The sequence below is a fragment of the Brassica napus genome, unplaced genomic scaffold, assembly GCF_020379485.1.
Source record: "Brassica napus cultivar Da-Ae unplaced genomic scaffold, Da-Ae ScsIHWf_856;HRSCAF=1217, whole genome shotgun sequence".
Lineage (NCBI taxonomy): Eukaryota > Viridiplantae > Streptophyta > Magnoliopsida > Brassicales > Brassicaceae > Brassica > Brassica napus.
Window position 1 is genome coordinate 3987 of NW_026016895.1, and position 22396 is coordinate 26382.

At 30.8% G+C, this 22396-nt stretch overlaps 3 protein-coding genes across 10 annotated transcripts; 1 reads left to right on the forward strand and 2 right to left on the reverse strand.

The window, feature by feature from the left end:
- Window positions 1–1854: 1854 nt before the first annotated feature.
- LOC106345329 (cell wall / vacuolar inhibitor of fructosidase 1) lies at window positions 1855–2642 on the forward strand. Its single transcript, XM_013784545.3, has one exon. The coding sequence runs from the start codon at window positions 1981–1983 to the stop codon at window positions 2530–2532; it is 552 nt and encodes a 183-aa protein (XP_013639999.1). The 5' UTR covers window positions 1855–1980; the 3' UTR covers window positions 2533–2642.
- Window positions 2643–3119: 477 nt separating this feature from the next.
- BNAANNG29080D lies at window positions 3120–5575 on the reverse strand. Of its 8 annotated transcripts, none has more exons than XM_048775367.1 (5): window positions 5304–5575; window positions 5059–5165; window positions 3773–4440; window positions 3533–3686; window positions 3120–3432 (listed from the first exon to the last, which is right to left on the reverse strand). In XM_048775367.1, exons 3-5 carry the CDS (start codon window positions 4221–4223, stop codon window positions 3372–3374), a joined length of 666 nt encoding a protein of 221 aa, XP_048631324.1. In that variant the 5' UTR covers window positions 4224–4440; window positions 5059–5165; window positions 5304–5575; the 3' UTR covers window positions 3120–3371. The 8 variants fall into 8 exon arrangements, with proteins under 8 accessions (XP_048631324.1, XP_048631320.1, XP_048631325.1 ...); XM_048775363.1 differs by having other exon boundaries at window positions 3773–4449; XM_048775368.1 differs by lacking the exon at window positions 5304–5575 and adding an exon at window positions 5280–5296.
- Window positions 5576–7434: 1859 nt separating this feature from the next.
- LOC111213503 (glycine-rich cell wall structural protein 1.0-like) lies at window positions 7435–8654 on the reverse strand. Its single transcript, XM_048775371.1, has one exon. It carries the CDS (start codon window positions 8197–8199, stop codon window positions 7666–7668), a length of 534 nt encoding a protein of 177 aa, XP_048631328.1. The 5' UTR covers window positions 8200–8654; the 3' UTR covers window positions 7435–7665.
- Window positions 8655–22396: the final 13742 nt, after the last annotated feature.

Genomic DNA, 22396 nt, shown 5'->3' on the forward strand with positions numbered 1-22396 from the left:
TTACAACTTCCAATAGCTTGAGATTTAGTGTTTTTGTCGAGCACTATTTGTTTGATGAGTCCAATGACGTGCAGCGGGGGGAAATGTCCTTGAAAATTTGAATAAAAACCTAGTTTGAAAGTATGAAACTAGATAGGACGGTTTAGGCAATGATAGAAAACAATAAAGTTCAAAAGTGAAATATTTCACAATAATTTTTTTATCTAAACCCATAATTCCTTGCTCTTCCGCTAAACCAGTTTTTCCTCCGTCGTACTTTCTCCGGTGGAGTCACTCCTACACGCTTTTTGGTCTCTAGTGTCTCTTATATCCAGTTTTATATGGCCGAGATTTGTTCATCAACCGCCACACGTGTGTTTGAATCCTATTCTCGGCCGCAGAGGATCCTCTTCCTTTGATAGCCGCCGCAAAGAAGAAGAACAAGAGAGATGACAACCATAGCTTCTCCACTAGACTTGACGAAGCTACCGGTCCATTTCCTGAATCCATCCTTCTCAAAGAGGTTATACTTTTGTTAATATCTTCTCTCAGTTGCTCATTTCTGGTCCAATATTGATGTTGAAGTTGTGTTAATTGTTTATTTATGTGCAGAAGAAGATTGATGAGAGCAGTGATCTTCTTCCTGATTTCGATGATGCTGAAGAAAGTAAGTGAAATTTATTGTTTTTTTTAACTATTTGCTGCATGTTGGTGATTGTGTTACCTTTAATGATTTGGTCTTTTGAATTGTTTGAAACAGAGGAGCTATATGAGTTTCTTGATCTTCAGCTTCAGAGTGACTTGGATGAGGAAAGGAGTAACTTCTTCTTCTTTAAACCCCTTTTATTTCAAGTTTAAACACTAGATAAAATAGGCCGAATGTGAGGCCCAATATTAAGTTAAATAGAGGGCGTAACTTCATTTCTACTAAACTGATTGAGCGGGTTTGTCGAACACGGGCAAAAATGGGCACGAAGTTTCTAGAATAGAATCACGGGATATACCAACATTCACGAGCCAGTTATCGACTGACGAGAGATGACAGCGCCACACCGAATTATTTCAATATACATTTTTTTTCTTTCTCGTGGAAACAATGTAGCCTAATGGTTAAGGTTTAAATGCTTCTACACTTAAGTGATTTTTAACATTGTGCAAGTAAATCCAGTCATACGTGGATTTTTATAATACAGCTCAGATGATGCAGTTAGTCGTAGATCCTCGTAAAGCAGGTAGTATTACCGGTTCTTTCTTTCTGAGCAACTTTTTCGATATACATTCATGTAGCTAGTTTTAATATATATTTTTTTTCGTACTATGAAGCACGAATAAAAATTGTTTTTTGAAAGTACGATATATATATATATATATATATATATATATATTTAAAATTAGTTAGATGAACGTATATATTGAAATTATTCGGTCGACGTCGGGTATATTTGTCGCATACGGACCGACTCATATAGGGACCTATTCACCAATACTTCTACTTTTCTCTTGTTTTTGTGCCAACAACCACATGTAACCAGAAAAGCTAAAGTGTTTACAAACATAAACTAAAGAGCAGATACAGATCCATGTTTACGTATTAGACAATTAGGTAGTGATCACTAAACAACGCAGGGCTGCTTATATTATAGTATGACATTTCTATCAGACCCCAAATCAAAAGAAGTTGATTACGAAGCTTCGTCACGGGTGGAATCTTAAGAACTATGTAAACGTAATAATTATAAAATGTTCATTTATCTATTTAACGAAACTCATATGTGACGACACGTTTTTTTTTGTCAACAACGACACGTATAATAACGCATCTGTATGTTTGTCTAAAAGAAAAAAAACACATAAATACTAATTTGTAACCTTTTAACATTTATATATGTGTGTAGAAACAGAGCTAGCGACTAGCGAGTAGCACTTACAACACACAAGTTCACTTCATTTACTACACATTAATTTCTTTCTCACTCTCTCGAAATCACACTCTCTCCGACGATGAAAAGATCCTCCGCCGTCGCGTCACCGCCATCTCTCTCCCTCTTTCTCCTCCTGCTCCTACCATTGCTAGCTCAATCCTCCGACGACCTTATCGACAAAATCTGCAGAGTGACGCCCTTCATCGACCTCTGCGAAGCCTCTCTCCGCCCTCTCACTCCCTCACCTTCCGACCCCAAGTCTCTAGCATCGGCCATGGCTTCCGTTGTTCTTGGTAACATGACCGATACGTTAGGCTATATCCAATCACTGATCAGACACTCTCACGATCCTGCGGCGGAGCGAGCACTAGCTCAGTGCGCTGAGCTGTACCGGCCGGTGGTCAAGTTCAACATTCCTCAGGCGATCGAGGCAATGCGGCGAGGAGAGTTCGGGTTCGCGACGTATGTGCTCGGAGACGCTGAGAAACAGACTGATACTTGTCAGAAGTGGATCAACAGTGCCGGTGCTGACGATGAAAGTTCGGTGGCTCTTACGGCTAGAAACAAGCAGGTTAAGAATCTTTGTGACGTGGCTATTTCTGTGATTAAGTCTTTAATGAAGGGTCGTTAAGACAAGAATCTCTGTTTCTGTTGCAGATAATAATTATATATTACATATTTGTGATTATTGATACGAACAAAATTTCTGTTTACCAACTGGCAAAATTAATATAAGTAACATATTAGGAGTTAATGGGCTTTAGACATTGGCCCATGAAGCATCCGAAGACAGCAACATAACAGAAATAATAGACATCTGAAATACACACAGACACGTGAAATCACATGTTCAGTTAATTTTAGGCAGCATTAAAAGTGGAAGTCTAAAGCTCAGTGGAGTGTTTAGATTACAGCCACATGGATTCTGTTTCCAAATATACTTGTTATTTATTTACAGCCACATGGATTCTGTTTCCAAATATACTTGTTATTTTAAAAATAGTTGATTTCAAATTTCAACTGCAAGCATCGCTAACATGTGATTTCATATATAAAATAACTATACCAATAAAATTCCCAATAATGTTGATTAACATATTTTCTTGCGTTTTGATTTCAAAAAAAAAAGAATGATCCTACTTAGCGCTCTTTTAAATGATGATTCATGTTTGTATTGTATTCTCTATAGTACCGTGACCAGTGATAACACAATGCAGATAAAAGTATAACACTCAATTTACTTTATTTGTAACTTTCTCTTATTTTGTTACACGGAAAACATTACTACAAAACTACTCTTACCCACATCGGATAGTTATTGTTTCATTGCCGCCGAGAAAGCAGCTGATTTTGGCACAAAAAATTATCGGTATTCATACATGGTTCACCGACAACCTAAACCGATATATGGTTTGATCAACAAGTATGGAGTTGTCCCCATCTCCTAACTCCAGACCGTTGGTGTACATTTCACTGTGAAACTCTATTCATCTTTTGTTCATTCTCTAATCCAGAAACTGGTTTTAGTAAACTGCAAGTACAGGAGAAGAAAAAAACAGGATTAGAGATCATTTTAGAGAAACTAAAACAGCGTTGCTCTTCTTTAACCATACAGAGACAAAACAACATACTTGGGGATTCTCTGTGCTTTAACCGGACCGCCATAACCTACACCCGGTTCGCTCGCAGATGGGTTTCCCGCATATTGAACCGGTACAAAACCACCACTGGCTTTTCCAACAAAGGGAGATTCCCCGGAGCTAGCGGCTGCTCTCGGCGAGAACCCTGAATATTTTGGAAAACACACACATAAGATTAATCGAAAATAACAATACAAAACGCAAACGCAAGAATTTGAAAATAAATTACACCTTGGAAAACGAGGACGAAGAAGAAGATAGCGGTGAGAATAGTGGCGAATACATTGCCGAGAGAAGAAGCCGAAGACGCAGACGCAGCTTTGGCCTCTCTCGATTTCTTCAAAGCTCTCATACGTTCCACCCTCGCGCGTTTCAGCATCGCCAGCTCAGCGATCTCCCTTATCAGTTTCTCATCCGCTGCGTCTAGCGACGGTCCACGCGGCGGCCTAGGAGGTTTCGACGCTGATTTCTTGCGTTTCTCCTTCCGTTCGCTCCTCCCCCATTCCGGTTTGCTGACCGCACATTGAACCGGACTTGCATCGTTCTCTAACAAACCGGTTTCTACCGGTTTGCTATCTGGACACATCGGTATCAATGGCTTCTCCGGCGATTTTGTATAAACATTTTGGCAATCTAAGATTCCTTTCTCAAGATCAACATCGAAATCGAGACTCATTCCCATGATCTCACTAGATTTATTCACTCAAGAACAGAACCTAGATCTCTTAGGTCTTGAATCTGTAATCAAGATCTGTCTCCAGTAGAGAGGAATGAACACACACAACCAAATGTGTCTCTATAGGGTTTCTTTTCTTTTTAATTCACGCTAGTGCCGCCTTTAATAGCCAAAGCAAGTAAAGAATGAATTACAGCTAACGTCACGTCTCCTCGAAATAAATCTGCAAAAACTAAATCACAAACTTTAATTTTTCATCAATCGATAAAGAAAATACTTTTAATGCTTGTATTTAAGCATAGTGTAGAATATGGATAAGTACCGAATCAACAATCACGTGGTATTGATAAATAAAGTTGAAAAAACAAAAGTAAAAACTTGATTAGAGGATTAAAAGCGGATGAAAGGAGTTTGAAGTTTTGTTGATGTTTTTATTCAGACACTACTGTCAAAAGTAGGTAATATTTATAGTGCATTGATTCGAAACTAATTGCTTTATGATTAAAAAGGAAAATATAGTATATATATTTTTTGCTTAATCTCGAGCATGAAGCAAGGAACAGCTGGTGTTTTTGCTTTATTCCAATGCCGTGACTTGGGGAGAAAAACATAAAAATTAATGAAAAATAAATAAAAATGAATAAAAATATTTTAATGGAATTGAATACGAACCCGGAAAATTAAATCGAAATTACTGATCAGTGATGATGAGTATTTGAATGATGGATGAAGAACTGAGTCTAACTAGAAACAGTAAAAGACCTTACAAAAAAACTTGAAATATATGAACGAAACTGGAGTGAATAAAATAGAAAAATATTTGAAATTTGTGTTGTTGTACCTTGAAACGAAAGAGAAGGAGACCCAGATCCGATACTGAAGAGATGAGCAGAGAGACCGAGGAGAAAATGGCGGGTTACTTGTCCGAGTTCGGACCCATTCCAAAAACTAATTCAGGACAAAGAAAAAAGGAAGATTGATTTGTACACATTCGTCCAAGTTTCCAGCTTTTATTTTTCTTTCAGGAGAGATCAAATATGTAGTAGGTATAGGGAAGCAAACCGCTTAGCTGATGGTTTAGCTAACCTAGCATTTTCTCTTCCGTTTGGCTTTCATAGATTAGATGAGACACCGATAGAGGTGGTTGTTTTATTGCAGGAGGATGTTGTTGGACCCCCTCGGCCACGACTAACTCACTTGTAATCTGAAGTTTGTTTTTGAATAAAGTTTGGGAGTTTTTCCCAGTTTCCTACCAAAAAAAAAAAATATGTAGTAGGTATTTTGTTCTGAAATATTCTGGATTTTGACAACGAAATAATTTAATTAATTTGGTTATTTTAAAAATAATAATAAAAGACAGCAGATTTTGAATTAGTAATAGAGTGTATTGTGTTTGGACATGTGTTTATGTTCTAAATATAGGCTGAGATTGCGCATCTGAGCTTTTCTCTAGCAGGGAGCTTCACGTCACCGACGCATATATATGGGCCAACATATTATTTTATTCCACTTAGATTCCCTTTATATCCTATGCGTTTGCATCCGTTGAAATATACTGTAGCCCTTTGTACAATTATTTGTTCGTTCGCTAATTTTGGTTTTTTCATAAATACAAAACTCAATTTTGTAATTTTTGTATGAATTTACAAAAAAATTACAGAATCAGGTAGAGAAAGACAAATATGACGACATGTTATATCACATTGAATAAATTTGGCCCCAATTTGATTTACTATAAATCTGTCTGATCCGGTTTACAAATATCTGAAACTTACAAATTCCAACGAGAACCGCTCTCTCAACTTCCCTCGCTGTTAATGAAATATCGGTTTAAAGCCATCTCCAATCCAACGCTAAAATTCTATTTTGTTGCGATTTTTACACTAAAACCTTTTCTAATTCGATATTAAAAATCACACCATTTTAGTGTAACATTATAATTTTACACCAAATTTGGTATGACACTATTCACCACACTAAAATACTATTCATTTAACTAAATACTATTCACCTATTTTATTAATAAAATACATAATTAAATAAATGACAAATAAAATTATAATATATATATTAATATAAAATAGCTTTTAGTGTAAAGTTTAGTGTTGTGGTTAGAAAAAAAATTAGTGTTAAATTACATTAAAATAGTGTGATTTTGATTCTATTTTAGTATGGGTCGAAGATACCAAAGTCCCGTAACTAATAAAAACCTTTCGACTACCCCTGAAATCTGATTACGATGAACATTTCCTTTGTCTCATCGCCTCAAATTTGTCAACAAGCTCGTTTTGTTACACTTTATTCTTCTCATCTAATTAATTTTTACTTAGTTGGTCAGCATTTCGCATTACAATAGTATGTTGTATTAGGGTTTTATGTGATGTGTTTTTTTTTTCTTGCTATTCTACTCCATTATAAATGTTACAAAATCGGCACTATGGAGATTCAGTAACAAATAGTGAAATATAGGAAGCTCCAGTTTCTTTTATCCCCAATGAAATCAATAATTCCAGAGAAATCATAAGGCATGGAGGTGTCTGATTGGTAGGGAGCTCTTCACATCCAAACATTAAATTTAATCGGTCCATTTCCGAAATAATACTGTGGCCCCATGAAACCGACTTGTTACACCATACACACCTTACAGTCTGTTACCACGTTTATTATTCCTCCAAAATTAGAAGATAAAAATATGTATATTTATTACCCTTTTTCTCTTCAGCGGATCAGTTTAGCTACACATCATGAACATTTTTAAAAAATATACTATGTTACATCAGTCTCTAATAATTTTTGAGCTTCCCCAATTAAATATTAAAATCTGTATAAATTATCCATAACGAGGATTGTTGTTTATAAATTATATTTCCCATAAAGAGGATTGTTTTTTTTTTTTTTTTTTTTTTGGACAAAGAGGATTGTTGTTTATAAATTTTATTATTGTGGGGGAAAACTATGGAAAGAAACACGTGGGGAGGCCCTTTGTGACGAGGACTAGACCAGTCAAATTCTGTCTGCCGCGCTGCACACCGGCAAATCCTTGGAAGTTTCGGGCCTATAATGTATTGGGGCGAAGCCCTTTTACGTTAAAACAGCAATTAAAGTCCAGATTTACTTATTTTGACCTCTTTTTAAAAAAAAAAAAATTGGATTAAGGGGTTGTGCTGTTATTTTTTGCGGGAACCAAACTAATTTCTGTATCCAAAAGTTATCGATGTATCCAAATTCCAAAGTATTTAGTAGAAACTGATGTATACATCTCGTAAGAATTGTATATATAGTGCATGGAAATATGCATGTTTTATTGACAATGGAAACTATATAATCTCTCTCTTCAATAACGAAAGAATACTCAACATAATATATAAGCATGTCTATGTGACGATAAAGAATCTGTCACCTCATTATTATCATGTAAAAATAAGCTTATGTCTCAATAACAATGCATCTAGGGCGAGTCCCCGTAATTATCACCTCCGCCGTATCCGCTCCCATATCCTTCACCGTATCCGCTTCCATAGCCTGATCCATTTCCACGGCTACCACCACCACCACCGCCTCCTCCTCCACCGCCACCTCCTCCGCCTCTACCACCACCACTCCCATATCCAGAGCCGCTTCCATAACCTGACCCGTATCCGGAACCTCCGTTACCTCCTCCACCGCCACCACCTCTGCCGCCTCCTCCACCCCCACCACCACCGTTTCCTCCTCCAGACCCGTAACCACTACCGGACCCATACCCTGAACCGTAGCCACTCCCTGAACCTGATCCTTCTCCTCCTCCTCCACCACCACCACCACCACCACCACCGCCGCCACCTCCTCCTCCACCATTGCCTCCCCCGGATCCCGAACCATAACCAGAACCTGAACCAGCGCCTCTACCGAGACCTCTTGGTGATCTAGCTGCTAAACATATGTCAAAAATAACCAAGAACAAGAAAGCACCTCCCAAGAACTTGAGGCTTCCCATTTTCATCGCTTCCTCTACGAACCAAACTAATCAGTCAATGATAGAACGATTCTTCTTTGTGAAAGTTTAAGAATAAATGAAGATAGCTAGAGAAGCCGTTTAATTGTGAGGTTGTATCACTTGATGGTGTATATGGAGAGAATGTTGGCATTTGTATGTATTTATAAGGAACTGAGCGTAATGGAAACGTAAGAGTCACGTAAGTTCTAGTAGCTTCCTTTGACCGATGTGTGTGAACAATAGTGAACAAAGTGGGGCGGCAACTTCTTAGTGCTCTTTTTGGTGATGATACTGCCATCGCCACTCCTCCAATATCATCCCAATCTCATATTTTAAATTACTAGTATTGGTACATGTGTCTTCGTCCGCATGGCTCATCTCTCTAAATTGTTAGTAGAAAGTTATATGCTTAACTGACACGTTTAGACGTTTCGCGTAGCACACCATTCATCAACCAACATTTCCATAAATAGTGATGCCAAAGTCATATTTGTAAAAGTTCATATTTATTTTAAAATATTGTTAAGTGCTCTTATTGTGGGTACTTATTCAAGGACATGGTACGTGGCCTCTAAGGCTCTAACCTTTTCATCCGAAGTTGTAGTTGGGTACTCGAACTTTTTTTTTTGTCAAGACTTCTTTTTATAAACCGAGACGCGTGTAGAAGGTCCAAACTTGACTGCATTGTTATTGGGTCTATTGGTTACTGTCTTACAGGACCAATATCCCTTTTTACTAAATTCAGGCCTAACAAGAATATATTTGTGTTAGAGCCCATCCTTCATTGCTCCATTGTCCCAATGGGAAGGGTTTGATTCATTAGTACAACGTAACAAAATAATTTTATCACTTTCAGATAAATAAATATTTCTTCTTCTTTATATCAGGAGGAAAGGAATTTGAATTGTCTATCATATAACAAGTTTTTTTTTAACACTTAATTGATTAAACATATAGCTAACGGAAGATATTGTATTTGTGCCCGCACGGCCGCACGATTGTGGTTAAGTTATAGGCTAAATAAATATGTTAACACTCTTTCAAGGTTTGAGTCTCCTTTGACATAATATGACAATTAAATAAAAAGTTTGGATTTGAATTTCGATCCATGCAGTTCACGTGATAGTTTAATAACATAAAGATCCGGCTATTTCTTGTAAGTCAGAAAACATTCCAATTTGGCTCAAATAATGTAATGGTTCTTCAACGAGAAATCTACATCGTAGTACTAAACGCGTTCATGCATACCAATAACATGATCGACCGATTAGTCATTAGACATAAAACATGGTTACCTTAAAATAAACATCCGCGTTAAAACACGGTTTTAGATTTATTTCTTGTTTCTTCTTTAATTTAGTTTACAAAATTGGCAAAATATTTTTTATAGAAGTTAAAATAGTAGATTATATGTTCGGTTATTTACTATGATGTTGCTATCGTATCTGATTTTATCAATGACAATATGCTAATATGTTAATAATTAGTACTTAACAAAAAATTTTGTTATCCATAGCTAAACCCAATTGCAATCTGATTTGATTGGAAATCTTGAAATTGAAAACATTTTTAATTAAACATATATGGTTCATATATATGAACCAAAGATTACCAAAAAAATTGTGAAGCAACTTGAATGATGTTACAATCTAGGATTCGACCACGTATTTAAATTTATAAATATATTTTCTGGTAAATATAGCTTTACTTGAATTATTGTGTTGTATTCTAAATAAGTAGTATTTTAATTCAGCTTCTATTTGTTGTGTCCCTAACATCCTAGTTCTTATATGGTTAAACATAGAAGAATAAATATAATTTCTAAGGCTATAAATATCATTTAGTCAATTTACGGGATATTATTTAACAATTTAGTATAATATAATAATAAATAAGCAACTTTCAAGATTTTTATGTATTCTTTGAATATGATAATAAGACAGTTAGGAAATATGGTTTGTTTGTTATAGAGATATTAGTATAGTATTTAAATTCAGAAAATATAGGATACTTAAATTAATACCTAAAACAATGGGAGTAATATTTATTAGATATTAATTATTATGAGATAGTCTTACTAGGATTTTTTTATCGTAGATAAAAATTAGTATCTATTTTAATAGAGTAGATTATGATAATATCATCGTCAATTCAATATTTATACATATAAAACCTATTAAAAGTTTAGGAAACACCTGAAATAATCAATTAGTTCGCAAGTTTTTCCGAATTATTCTTGGGTTCACCAATCAATAGTATTTTTTATTTCATATTCAATATCTTTTTAAAAAAAAGAAACAAAATATTATCAAGTTATATTATGTTAAAATAAAAATAATAGTATTAGTTACAAAAAAAAGTTTTTTTTAAATATTTTTAACGCCGTCGGCAAAAAAGAAACCTTTAGATAAATCCTAAATCATTAGATAAATCATAAACCCTAAATCAAAAACACTAAACTCTTAATCCTAACCTTTAAACCCTTAGATAAAAATAAATAAAAAATAGTAGTAGTTGTTAAAAAAGGAGAATTTTAAATAGTAGTAGTTGTTAAGGAAAGAAAATTTTTAAAAAAGAAAATACTAAACCCTGAATACTAAACACTAAATTTTAAGCACTAACCTTTAACCTTTTTGATAAACTAAAGATTTATCCAAGGGTTTATGGATCATGATTAAGAGTTTAATGTTTTTAAAATTTAGCGTTTAGTGTTTTTGATTTAGGGTTTAGAATTTATCCAAGGATTTACCCAAGGGTTTAAAATTTAGGGTTAAGAATTTAGTGTTTTCCTGACGGCGTTACAAATACTTTTAAATTTTTTTTCGGTAACTAGTACTATTTTTTTTATATTTTAAAAACATAATATAACTTGATAATATTTTATTTTATTTTTTAAAGATATTAAATATAGAATAAGTAAATATTATTGGCTGGTGAACCTACATATTCATCCTAGAAAATGAACTCAAAAATAACTTTTTTTCCTGCGGCTTAATCCCGTTCCTTAATTGCTTTGTTGGTTTATAAAAATAACTTAATCAATGCGGCTTAATCCCGTTCCTTTTTTGCTTTGTTGGTTTATAAAAATAAGAACTTATTCAATACACTTGTAATCTTGTTCACGGTTTAATCGGTTTGTAAATATTGAATATCAATACTATTAAAAGAGAAGGAGTTTTAAAAAAAATCTACCTATAAAAGTTGTTTGGACCCTTTCATTTATTTCATTATTTTTTAGTCTTACCTTAAATTTAAACTAACAATATATTACCATATATTTCTCTATCAATAATTTATTTAATTCTTTTATTTATTCAAATCTCACTCCTAAATCCTAATCACTAATATACTATATTTATAATTTTGATTTTTAATAGTAAAAGCATTAAAACTAATATTTTATATTATCATTTTTATCATATAATATATGATTTAAAGCAAGAAAAGTTACACGACATATATGTGTACATTCTAACTTCATCTCTCCTTTATAATAAAGTAATCATATCATATATAAACTTTCCCACTACAATATCATATGATATACTAAACTTTCAACCGTCTATAGTTTGATAGATATTTTCATATTTAAAAATGAGTTTTCTGAATATTTATGTTAACTTCACAAAAATGTAGAAATTCATTGGTTCTGTTAAAGTAAACCCGACTTCACGATATCAATATCGATTATTCACGATTTTGAAATTTATTGGTTTAGATATTATACTTTTATATACTTTTCACTTAAAAACGAATCAATACTATTAAAAGAGAAATAGTCTTAAAAAATCTAATATAAAAAAAATTGTTGGAGTCATGTATAACTATTTATTTTTTGGTAATACCATTAATCATTCTAACCATACAATATTTTAAATATTTTGAACAGATCCTAATATTATTCCTTATGATACCTTGACTCAGAAAAATATTTCACCAACCATGTTTTTGTACAATAACGTTAAAAATCTATATCAAAAGGTTGTTGGACCTGATATGGACGTAATAGGTCCACATATGTTCGGGTATTTAGGATCCTAAAGAAAATCGAAATATCTAAAAAATCTGAAAAATATTCAAAAATGTAGAAATTCATTGGTTTTGTTAAAGTTAACCAGACTTCACGATATAAATATTGATTATTCACGATTTTGAAAATTATTGGTTTAGATATTATATTTTTATATATTTTCACATAAAAACGAATCAATACTATTAAAAGAGAAATGGTCTTAGAAAATCAAATATAAAAAAGTTGTTGGAGTCATGTATAACTATTTTTTTTGGTAATACCATTAATCATTCTAACCATACAATATTTTAAATATTTTTAACATATCCTAATATTATTCCTTATGATACCTTTACTCAGAAAAATATTTCATTAACCATGTTTTTGGAAATAACGTTAAAAATTAATATCAAAAGGTTATTGTACCTGATATGGACGTAATGGATCCACATATGTTATATTACCTAAAAATTCAAAATCTGACAGGATGAACTGAAAAATACCCAATTTTTTTTTTAATTTGAAAGTTTACCTGAAATCAAAAACTATAATCATAAAGCAAAAACTTTAAAAAAATATCCATAATACCGGAAACATATTCGAAATATCCAAATATACTTAATAAACACAACATATTTATGATCGGGTCTAGGGTAGGACCCGGACTCAAACAAAGACCTGCGGGTCCAAAAAAAACCCAATAGATTATCTTCTCTGGACCTGAACTAAACCTATATTTTCGGGTCGGTTCGGTTTGTTTTTTTGATCCGGATATAGTTCTCAGGCCTAAAAGAAACTTACGTAAAAGTGTACATTAAAATCTCAAATAAACTAATTCGTAGATTATACAATTGTTAAAGATTATATTTTCGATATAATAAGACTTTGTATTATAATGTAATCCAAAAAACCCGCGCTTTCCAAGCGCGGGTCAAAATCTAGTATTTTATTAAGATGAGAAGTTACACCCAGAGCCGGGCCTAGGCCCAAGCAGTAGAAGCAATGGCTTCCGGCCACCAATTATTATCAACAAAAGCGGCCACATTTTCTTAAAAATGTGTCTTAGTACAGTGGTTGATTAGCCATTTTATTTGTATACTAAGGGTCTGACTGGTTCAAACGCAGCAGTTGCGGTTGCGGTTGCAAGAGTTTATGGATGCGGGCGGTTGCGGTTTCTAGCGGTTTTAAGAGATTTGTACGACTGGTACTGCAGTTAAAAATTGGTGCGTTTGCGGGTGATTTATGACTGGTTAACTACCAAATGCGGTAACAGTCAAATAATAAATTAATTATATTTACATTTAATATAATTATAAAAATATCAAAAATCATAAAATTATAATAAATATAAAATTTATATTTAGAAAGTTATAATTTTAATTTTTAAAAATTTATTGAAATTGTTTTTATTATAAAATTTATAATATTAATTAAAATATAATAGATATATTTTAATAATTTCAATTTTAAATTTTTTATTAAATATTTTTACTTTTGTATATATATTATTTTGAAAAAAAGAAAAAAATTTTACCCTCGCGCAACCGCCCGCAACCGCAAACGCTAGCTGGAGCCAGCTTTTGAATTTATGAGATTCGGAGCGGTTTGAAGCGGTTTAGAGCGATTTGAGTGATTGTTGCAAACCGCCGACAACCGCTACCAACCGCAAAAGCTGCGTTTGCGGGTGGTAGCGGGTGGTAGCGGGAAAACCAATCGCCCCCTAAACCTGGATTCGAATAGCCCCACCAACATAATTTTCAGCCATTTTTTCATTTTTGGCTTCTAGCCTTAAAATTTCTAGGAAAAATATTCATTAATAATGTTATCATCATAGTTAAGAGGATTTCCATGGGTGGGATAGGGATGAGTTCTTATAATTAAAAAAAAAATTAAAACAAGAAAAAGAAAGGGAAAAAAATTCTAAAAGATCAAATTTTTAGAACTCTTACGAAACTTAAATAACACTTGTCAATCATCTAATGTTTCATCTGATAAAGAAAAATTAAAACAAAAAATTATGTAACTATAATATTTTTATTATTTTTTCTTAGAAATTGTTATGATATTTAATTGATGGAGCTGCTCTTATTACCCACAAGCAGGTTGTTTTCGTGTTTTACGGCTTTTTGGAAAACTAGACAGGCAAGGGTCCTACCCACGTGCGTTTTAAATAGCTTTGGACAATGTTTTTCTATTTTCTGTGTGTTTGTAGACAAATGAACAAGTCGCTGTTCTGTTTTTCCCAACTTATATAAATAAGATGGCCTAATTGATTTCTGTTATCTTTCTTGATTTAGTGATTGCCTACTAGATAATAACAACTCACCAGGATGAAACAAAATCATAATCAAGTTTAGTAGCAGACTCGAATGGTGTTATTTTAGTTTGTAAGTTCAAGTCTCAAATAAGTGATGAGTGTATGGAGAATTTTAGAAAATCTAGAGCATCTTTAATGTATACTTCTATAATTTTTCTATTTTAGAGAAAAATACGGAGAAAAGTTACTTGAAAGTTTTTTTACCTATATATTTAGAAGTGAAAATAACATATCTCTATATTTTCCTTATAAATAGAAAAACTCTATTATAAAAAAGCATACATTAAAGCATTTTTACTTCTATAATAGAGTTTTTTTAATAAAATATAAAAATAAAAGTGAATTGGAAATGGTTTAAAAAATAATTAATTAATAAAAATGACGAATTGACCACCTTGCTAGCGCATGTTTCTAGAATCTATTATTTATAACTAATCAAGTTTAATTAGACTATGATTAACCCGCGCTTAATCAAAGTCTAGGGATCTAAATGCCACTCGATAATTGATTATCAAAAAGTGGCTTTCTTAAAAGGTGACTGTGGAGAACAAAGGAAAGAACAACCACTTGTCCACTACTCTCGTAGCATGTCAGCCTTGAGCTATATTGGTTTTTATGCATTGGATTAGATCAAACGGAAGTTGAATTATCACTTATTTTACAAGTGTTACTCAGTTTAATTATTAGTTCTGCGTATCAACAATGTACCTTGTTAATATATATATATATATATATATATATATATATGCAAGTATCCCTTTTGGCGAGCATGAGTTTCTCAGGCCAGTCTGAAGTATTTTGTTATCATTTCAGGTAAAACTATGATTAAAATTATTGTCAGATATGAGTAAACCATACTCCATCAAGGCTTCAACTAACATGGATCTTTAATTACTTAACCGCCATAAATTGGTCAGTTTATCCCCACTTATAAGAATTCTACTCACTAGAAACCCTCGTCAATTAGTATGTATCTATGATTTAGAGTTCTAGCCAATAGAATAGACATGGCGTTGTTTAGGTAAACTTTATTCACGTAAGCTTATATACCACTATACCGTCCTGGTTGAAAACATCCAGAGCCGACTTTGAGATTTTAAAAGCATATGGCTATGTCTATGTAAAAAAATTTCTTTTACAAATTTGAAAACTTAAAATTTTTTTCGGGGATCTATTCATATGTAATTTTTTAAAAAAAATTAGAGATCTGTTGTAAATATTTCACTACGCATTTCCCAGGACCGACCCTGAAAACATCTATTACAATTGTTTGTAGACGTTAAAACCAAAGAGAAAAAATGTTTGTAGAGGCAAGAACCGACACCATGACAATGATGAATGGATCTTAAATTCTAACTATAACAAAATACATATGTATTATTACAAAATTAGTTTTGACCCAACAATTACAAAATTACTACTACTAGTAGTAGACTGCTATCATAAACAGCCTGGTAAATACATTAAACAATGCTGAGCAAATATATTTCATATAGTAATTGATATCGGAAATTAATGCTGACAAACAAAATATTTTTGTTTAACAAGAAATTAAGAAAAGAAGATTTGTATTTACTTTTGTCACAAAAAGATTTGTATATTACATTTTTGTAACTTAGATTTGTATATTACTTGACAATCCAACAAACTTTGTCGTGGATTGAGATGAGACAGCAGAGAAATGCCCATCTCTTGTTTCAACACAGCAACTTACCATAATTCCTATCTACATTTTCTATTTAAATATTTGTTTTTGTTGTTCTTGTTGTGAATCTAACGTTTTGTTCTTGTCGTATACGTTGGGCTTGTAAAAACCACATATACATTCTAAGAATAATCATATTCTCATGAGAAATATATATCATCCAATAGTTGCTCAACTAAACATTAATGATCACATCTTGAAAAAAACATTGCATTTGCATCAAAGACTACATTGAATATATAGTACAAAACATTGCATTGCATAGATTCAGCTGGACGTAAGATAAAGAAAAAAGATTCAAATGAGCGTATTTTGTTTCCCTACTATGGATAGTAAGAAGTGGATAATCTGAGAACACGTGTGGTCCAACAGGTGATGTGACCCACTTGCGAATAAGAATGGTCAGTGGCTCGTGTATGGTTAGGACAGCGGCACACCACATGCTGCCCGTCATTGTGAAACTGGAACCGTCTTGATAAACAATGTCTATATATATATATATATATTTTTTTTTTTGTAACTAACAATGTCTATAATTTACTAACGCAGAATTGCTGTGTACTTATATGATCTGATAAGTCATGCATCTTGCCATCTTTATTGATAAAATTGTCTAAATACATCCCTTAAATATCGAGCATCAGATTTTGGTGCATGAACATATTGTAATTTGGTTCAGCTGTACGCACACCGTACTAAACAAATAACTATATTTTAACCCGTACGTCTGTGCGGATATTTTATAAATATATTTGATATTATTATAAAATATTTTAATAATATAATTTCTATTCTAATGTAATATATTGTGTAATTTTATAATATTGTTGTTTATGTTTCTTATTCGGTATTATTAATATATAGTGATTTGTTTAGTACATCTTATTTTATTATTAGTTTTTTACTTACGAATATATTTTTAAGTTAAGTACAATAAAATAACAATCTGAAACAATCACATAGAGAATCTCTTTCAAAATATGTTTTTTATTTAGTTTATACATTTTTTATATAATACATTTGAAATTTATTTATATTATATAAAATAAATATGTTTAAGGCAATTTATATTTACATGTTGTGTTTATAAAAATATAATTTTAACATCTATCATTTTATATTTTACGCTGACAAAAAAATCATTTTAGTATTTTACGGAATTTATAAGTAAAACACTATTTTATTTAAATAATATAGCAATATTATTTTAGTAAATTTTATACATAGTATCATCTATCATATTATTTTAGTAAATTTTATTGATATATGATATTTTTGGATAATATGATATTAAGTTTTTTTTCTCTTAGTTAAGATTTCAAAATACAAGATTACTTTTATTTTTACAGCATATATAGTTTGTTTTTCCTGGTGCATTTCAAAAGGCTATTTTTAATAGCTACGATTTTATATTTTAAAATTTTAAAATATTATCATTTTGAATTTGAATATTTATTTTCAAAATTTTATATTTTGTCAAGAAAACTTTACAAAATTACACAACAGCTTCTACTGTGACCACAATTTAGGAAAAACAATGATGGCAAAATTTCTTTTTTCTTTTTTTTTTGTCATCAACAATACAGACTCATACTGACTGTGTAAACCAAACCGGGTGATCTGCATCCATTTGAACGATAAAAGACAGTTGTTTTCTAGCACTGCGTGCTAGACTATCCACCTTTGAATTTTGCGTCCGTGGTACATAGATAATCTCTGATCGGGTGAAGCTCTCTTTTAGGATCTTGATATCTTCCAAATAATTTGCAAAAACTGGTCATTCTTCTGGTTCCGAAACTATCTTCACCAATTGAGAATAATCCGTTGCAAACGTAACCTGAAATAGACGTAAATTCCTCATACATTCCATTGCCTAGAGCAACGCTTCCATTTCCGCATAAAGAGGCGAGAGACTAGCCCTAACATTCCTCGCCCCCAACAATGATGGCGAAATTTCTATTCCTCAAGTTTTATACCATTTATGTTGATTTTTTTGTCAGATTATAGATTCATGGGTCCATTCTACTCCTTTCATTTCCTTTTGAATGAAAAGAAAATATGAAGGAAAAACTACTTCTCTAATTTCTATGAGGAATGAAATGAACACAAATTCATATATTTTTAGATTTTTCATTTCTTCGACTGAATATTTTTTTCATGTTTTATTCATTGTTCCATTCAATTCAACGGTTACCAATTGAAGCCAACTAATATAATATTTCATAAAAGTATTCGAATTTTGGTGATCTTTTCTAAATTTTTCTCAACAGATTTTGTATAACTAAAAGAATAATTAAATCTATACTCAAATTTGATTTTGCATTAATATTTTAAATGAATTACTAAAATTTCAATAATAGCATATTTTTAAATAGTATATGAACTGAAGGTTATTATATACTATTATATTTTTGTATATAAACATTTTAAACAATATATTGTTCAGAGTTTCAAATATATATATATATATAAAATTTAACCTATGTTAAGAAATTTATTTTTGTATAAAAAATTACATAGTTTACGAATTTTAACTCATTTTAATGATGAGTGTTAATTTATTTAAATGAAACAATTTTCAAAAAAATATTTTTTATTAATTTACCTATTTAATATAATTTTGTCATATTTAATTTTATAGCACTTTTATTTTATATAATACAGAATATAATTATAGAATTTATAAAAAAATATTATATAATTTTTTTCTTGTTTTATTATATAAATTTTAGTTAACATTGATTTATAATAATATTATATTACTAATTACTAAATTAATTAATACGTTACTTTATAAAAATATTAAAATTTTAAAGTATGATTTAGTTAAATTCATTTTCAACAGAATTTGTTATAACTAAAGAAATCAAATTTATAGTAAGTTTATTATTAATGTAAATAGTCAAATATATCATACTCCCTCTGTTCCTTAATATTACATATTTTAGAAAAAATATTTGTTTTAAAAAGATCTATTTTTTATATTTTCAAGACATGTTTTATTAATTAATTGTAAATTTCAAAAAACATAATTGCACTTACTGAATTTTTATTGGCTTAAAATTATAGAACAAAGATAAATACAAAAAAATATGCAAATTTAATGTGTTTTGTTAAAATGTGTGAAAAAGTTAGAATATATAACATTAAAAAACAGAGGGAGTATATATTAATTAATTTTTTAATTGATTCTACTATGACTTGTTAATAGTAAATATTTTTTTTTTGTTTAATTAATCCTACTATATAAAAGCAACTAATTTTGAGGCTTCTTATGAGTGCCACAAAGGACAAAATATTCTCCACCAATCAAACTGCCACGTCATCAAGAATGTTTAGATGATGGGTCTCGAACCATCCAAACCCATCAAAATAGTCAGTCTATTGTATAACTTATAGCGTCTTTTTCCTTAGCCTCTTGCCTCAGACGTCTCCAGCGACTCCAAATCTGTTCGTCTATCCAACTTCACCGGTGTAACTCCTACGACTACAACAATGGCACTTCAATGCTCCCTAATAACTCATCAAGTGAAGACTCTTTGTACCTCTCCACATCCCTCCTCTCAATCAAAGATATCTATGCCTCTTCAAGAAACCATCATTACTTACTCAGTTGAAACACATCACCGTATACAGTATAACCTCTATAAATTAATAATGTTGGGACTTTGAAATTTTATTAATTTATAGAGAAATTAATTTACCATTTTTTCTTTTTTAGTTTTTTTTTTCTATTTTTCTATTTTTATTTATAAATTAAAAATATATTTTATTTTACCGTATATACATTAATTTTTTTTTTAGAAATTTGACTTTCACATTGTTTTTATTATATTACTTGATTTATATTTTTATGTTTCATAGAATTTATATGTGGTTTTTTATATAATTTTACTAAATATATCAAAATATATTGAAATGTTAAGAAAAAATATAGGTATTTTCAATGGAAATATAAAACCAACAATATAACGTTTAGTTTGTATTTATATGAAATGTATCTTACAATATGTTTAGTTATCGATTCAGAATACTGAAAATATATGGGCTCGAGAACTATTTTTCTGCAGCATTTAAAATGAAGAGTTTTGATTGTTGATGGTTACTCTGAGTTTGGCTAATCTATTGATTTACTAAATGTACTTTACTTAACCTGCTATTGATATATAAGCTTGTATATGATACTACATTTGTTTAGCTTAAAAGAAGTGCATTATGATACTGCTATTGACTGTTTACTTTACAGTCAGGAAAAGGAAGTGCAACCAAACAACCTCAAAGGATATGGGGAACGGCTAATGCAAAGGTGGATGAATGGGTGAAGACTACAGTTATAACTTCATTAACAAATTGATGTTGAGCTTTTTGTTATCACATACAAGTTGGGAACGTCCAATTGACGGTATGGTGAAGTGCAACTATGATACTGCTTCCAATACTAACGATGGATGGGTTTTACGGGATCGTCTTGACTGAGGTCATCTCTTTTAGGGATGGCATGACCGAATTTAGAGGCAGAAGCAATGGTACCAAGCACATGCTTATGAGATCATGGATGTAAGCAACAATATCAAATGGTGGGCTTCGAAAAATAGTTTACATAATTCATTTGTCTTGCTTTTTGTTCTCTCAATCACATAGGACATGATAGCATATCTGCACCATATAATTTTTTCAGATTATCATCTATCATAAATCAAGTTAACAAAACAAATCGATGGGCCATATAGACCTATTAGTTTTCAGTCGTAATAATATTATAATTTTTTTTATTTTTAAATTATGTATTGTAAGAAATTAAACATGGCTGATTTGAATATAAGTATTAAAACTAAAGTTTCGTTTAATAATATTAGAAATTTGAAATTCTATCATTATTTAAGTTTTATATTCTAATATTTTTAACATTATTTTTATAATATATTTTTGTATACAATCACAAACCATTTGACATCTTTAATCTTGAATGAGACCATCTTCTCTTTTTTTGGACAAATAGACCATCTTCTCTCTATTTCCAAGTTTAATCTTGCAAAATTCACCTATATCAAATAACGTACACTTCTTCTATGGCGAAGCTGTTACTGTTACTATTAACTACATGGAATTGATTTAGTGAAAAAAACTAATGGAATCATTAATTTGATTTGTCACAAAAAGTCAGTGCATCATATAGTTTTTGAGATTCAAATAATATACAAACATATGAAATAAATTACTCCAAATTGTTATAAAATAAATAGTAACGTGTTAACTAAAAGATAACTTAAATTATATCCCCAAACTAAAACTGAATTTATACTCTCAAAATTTTAGTGATACAATTAATTAAAAATAAATCAAACTATTAATTAAAACAGTTTGTTTTATGGGGCTTGAGAGGAGTAACAATTTTGGAACAAAAGAAAAATCAAGTTATTGTTTATTTTAATATTTGATGATTACAAGTGTTTTGGATCAAAAAAGTTCAAATACTATTACAATAATATTTTTCATATATTAAATTAGTGTACAGATTAATAATTAACACTACTTTAAATAAGAACTGATTAGAAAAAGTTACAAAAATTTAATATGAGACAAAATAATGAAAACAATGTGAAGTTCTTCAATTCAAGAAATTGCAATGAAAAAAATTAAAGTTATCATCTGTTTTATTATCTTTTATATTCTATGATTTATAAGAGAAATACTATAAAAATTCCAAATATAAAAATACTATAAAATTTATAATACACACAATCCGCGCGTAGCGCGGACAAAAGGATCTAGTAGTAGATAAAAATATGACTTTAAATTAATAGATTAGAAACTGTAATTATACCGTTTCGTTAAAATGCAAATGTAAAGTTTATTTCCCATGGCCACACACACAAACACAATATACATATATATATTATATATTATATATTATATATTACTCCCTCTGTTTTTTAATGTTACATATTCTAAATTTTCACACATTTTAATAAAACACATTAAATTTGCATATTTTTTGTGTTTATCTTTGTTTCATAATTTTAAACCAATAACAACTCAGTAAGTGCAATTAAGTTTTTTGAAATTTGCAATTAGTTAATAAAACATGTCTTGGAAATGTAAAAAATGGATCTTTTTTAAACAATTTTTTTTTAGAATATGTAATATTAAGAAACAGAGGGAGTATATA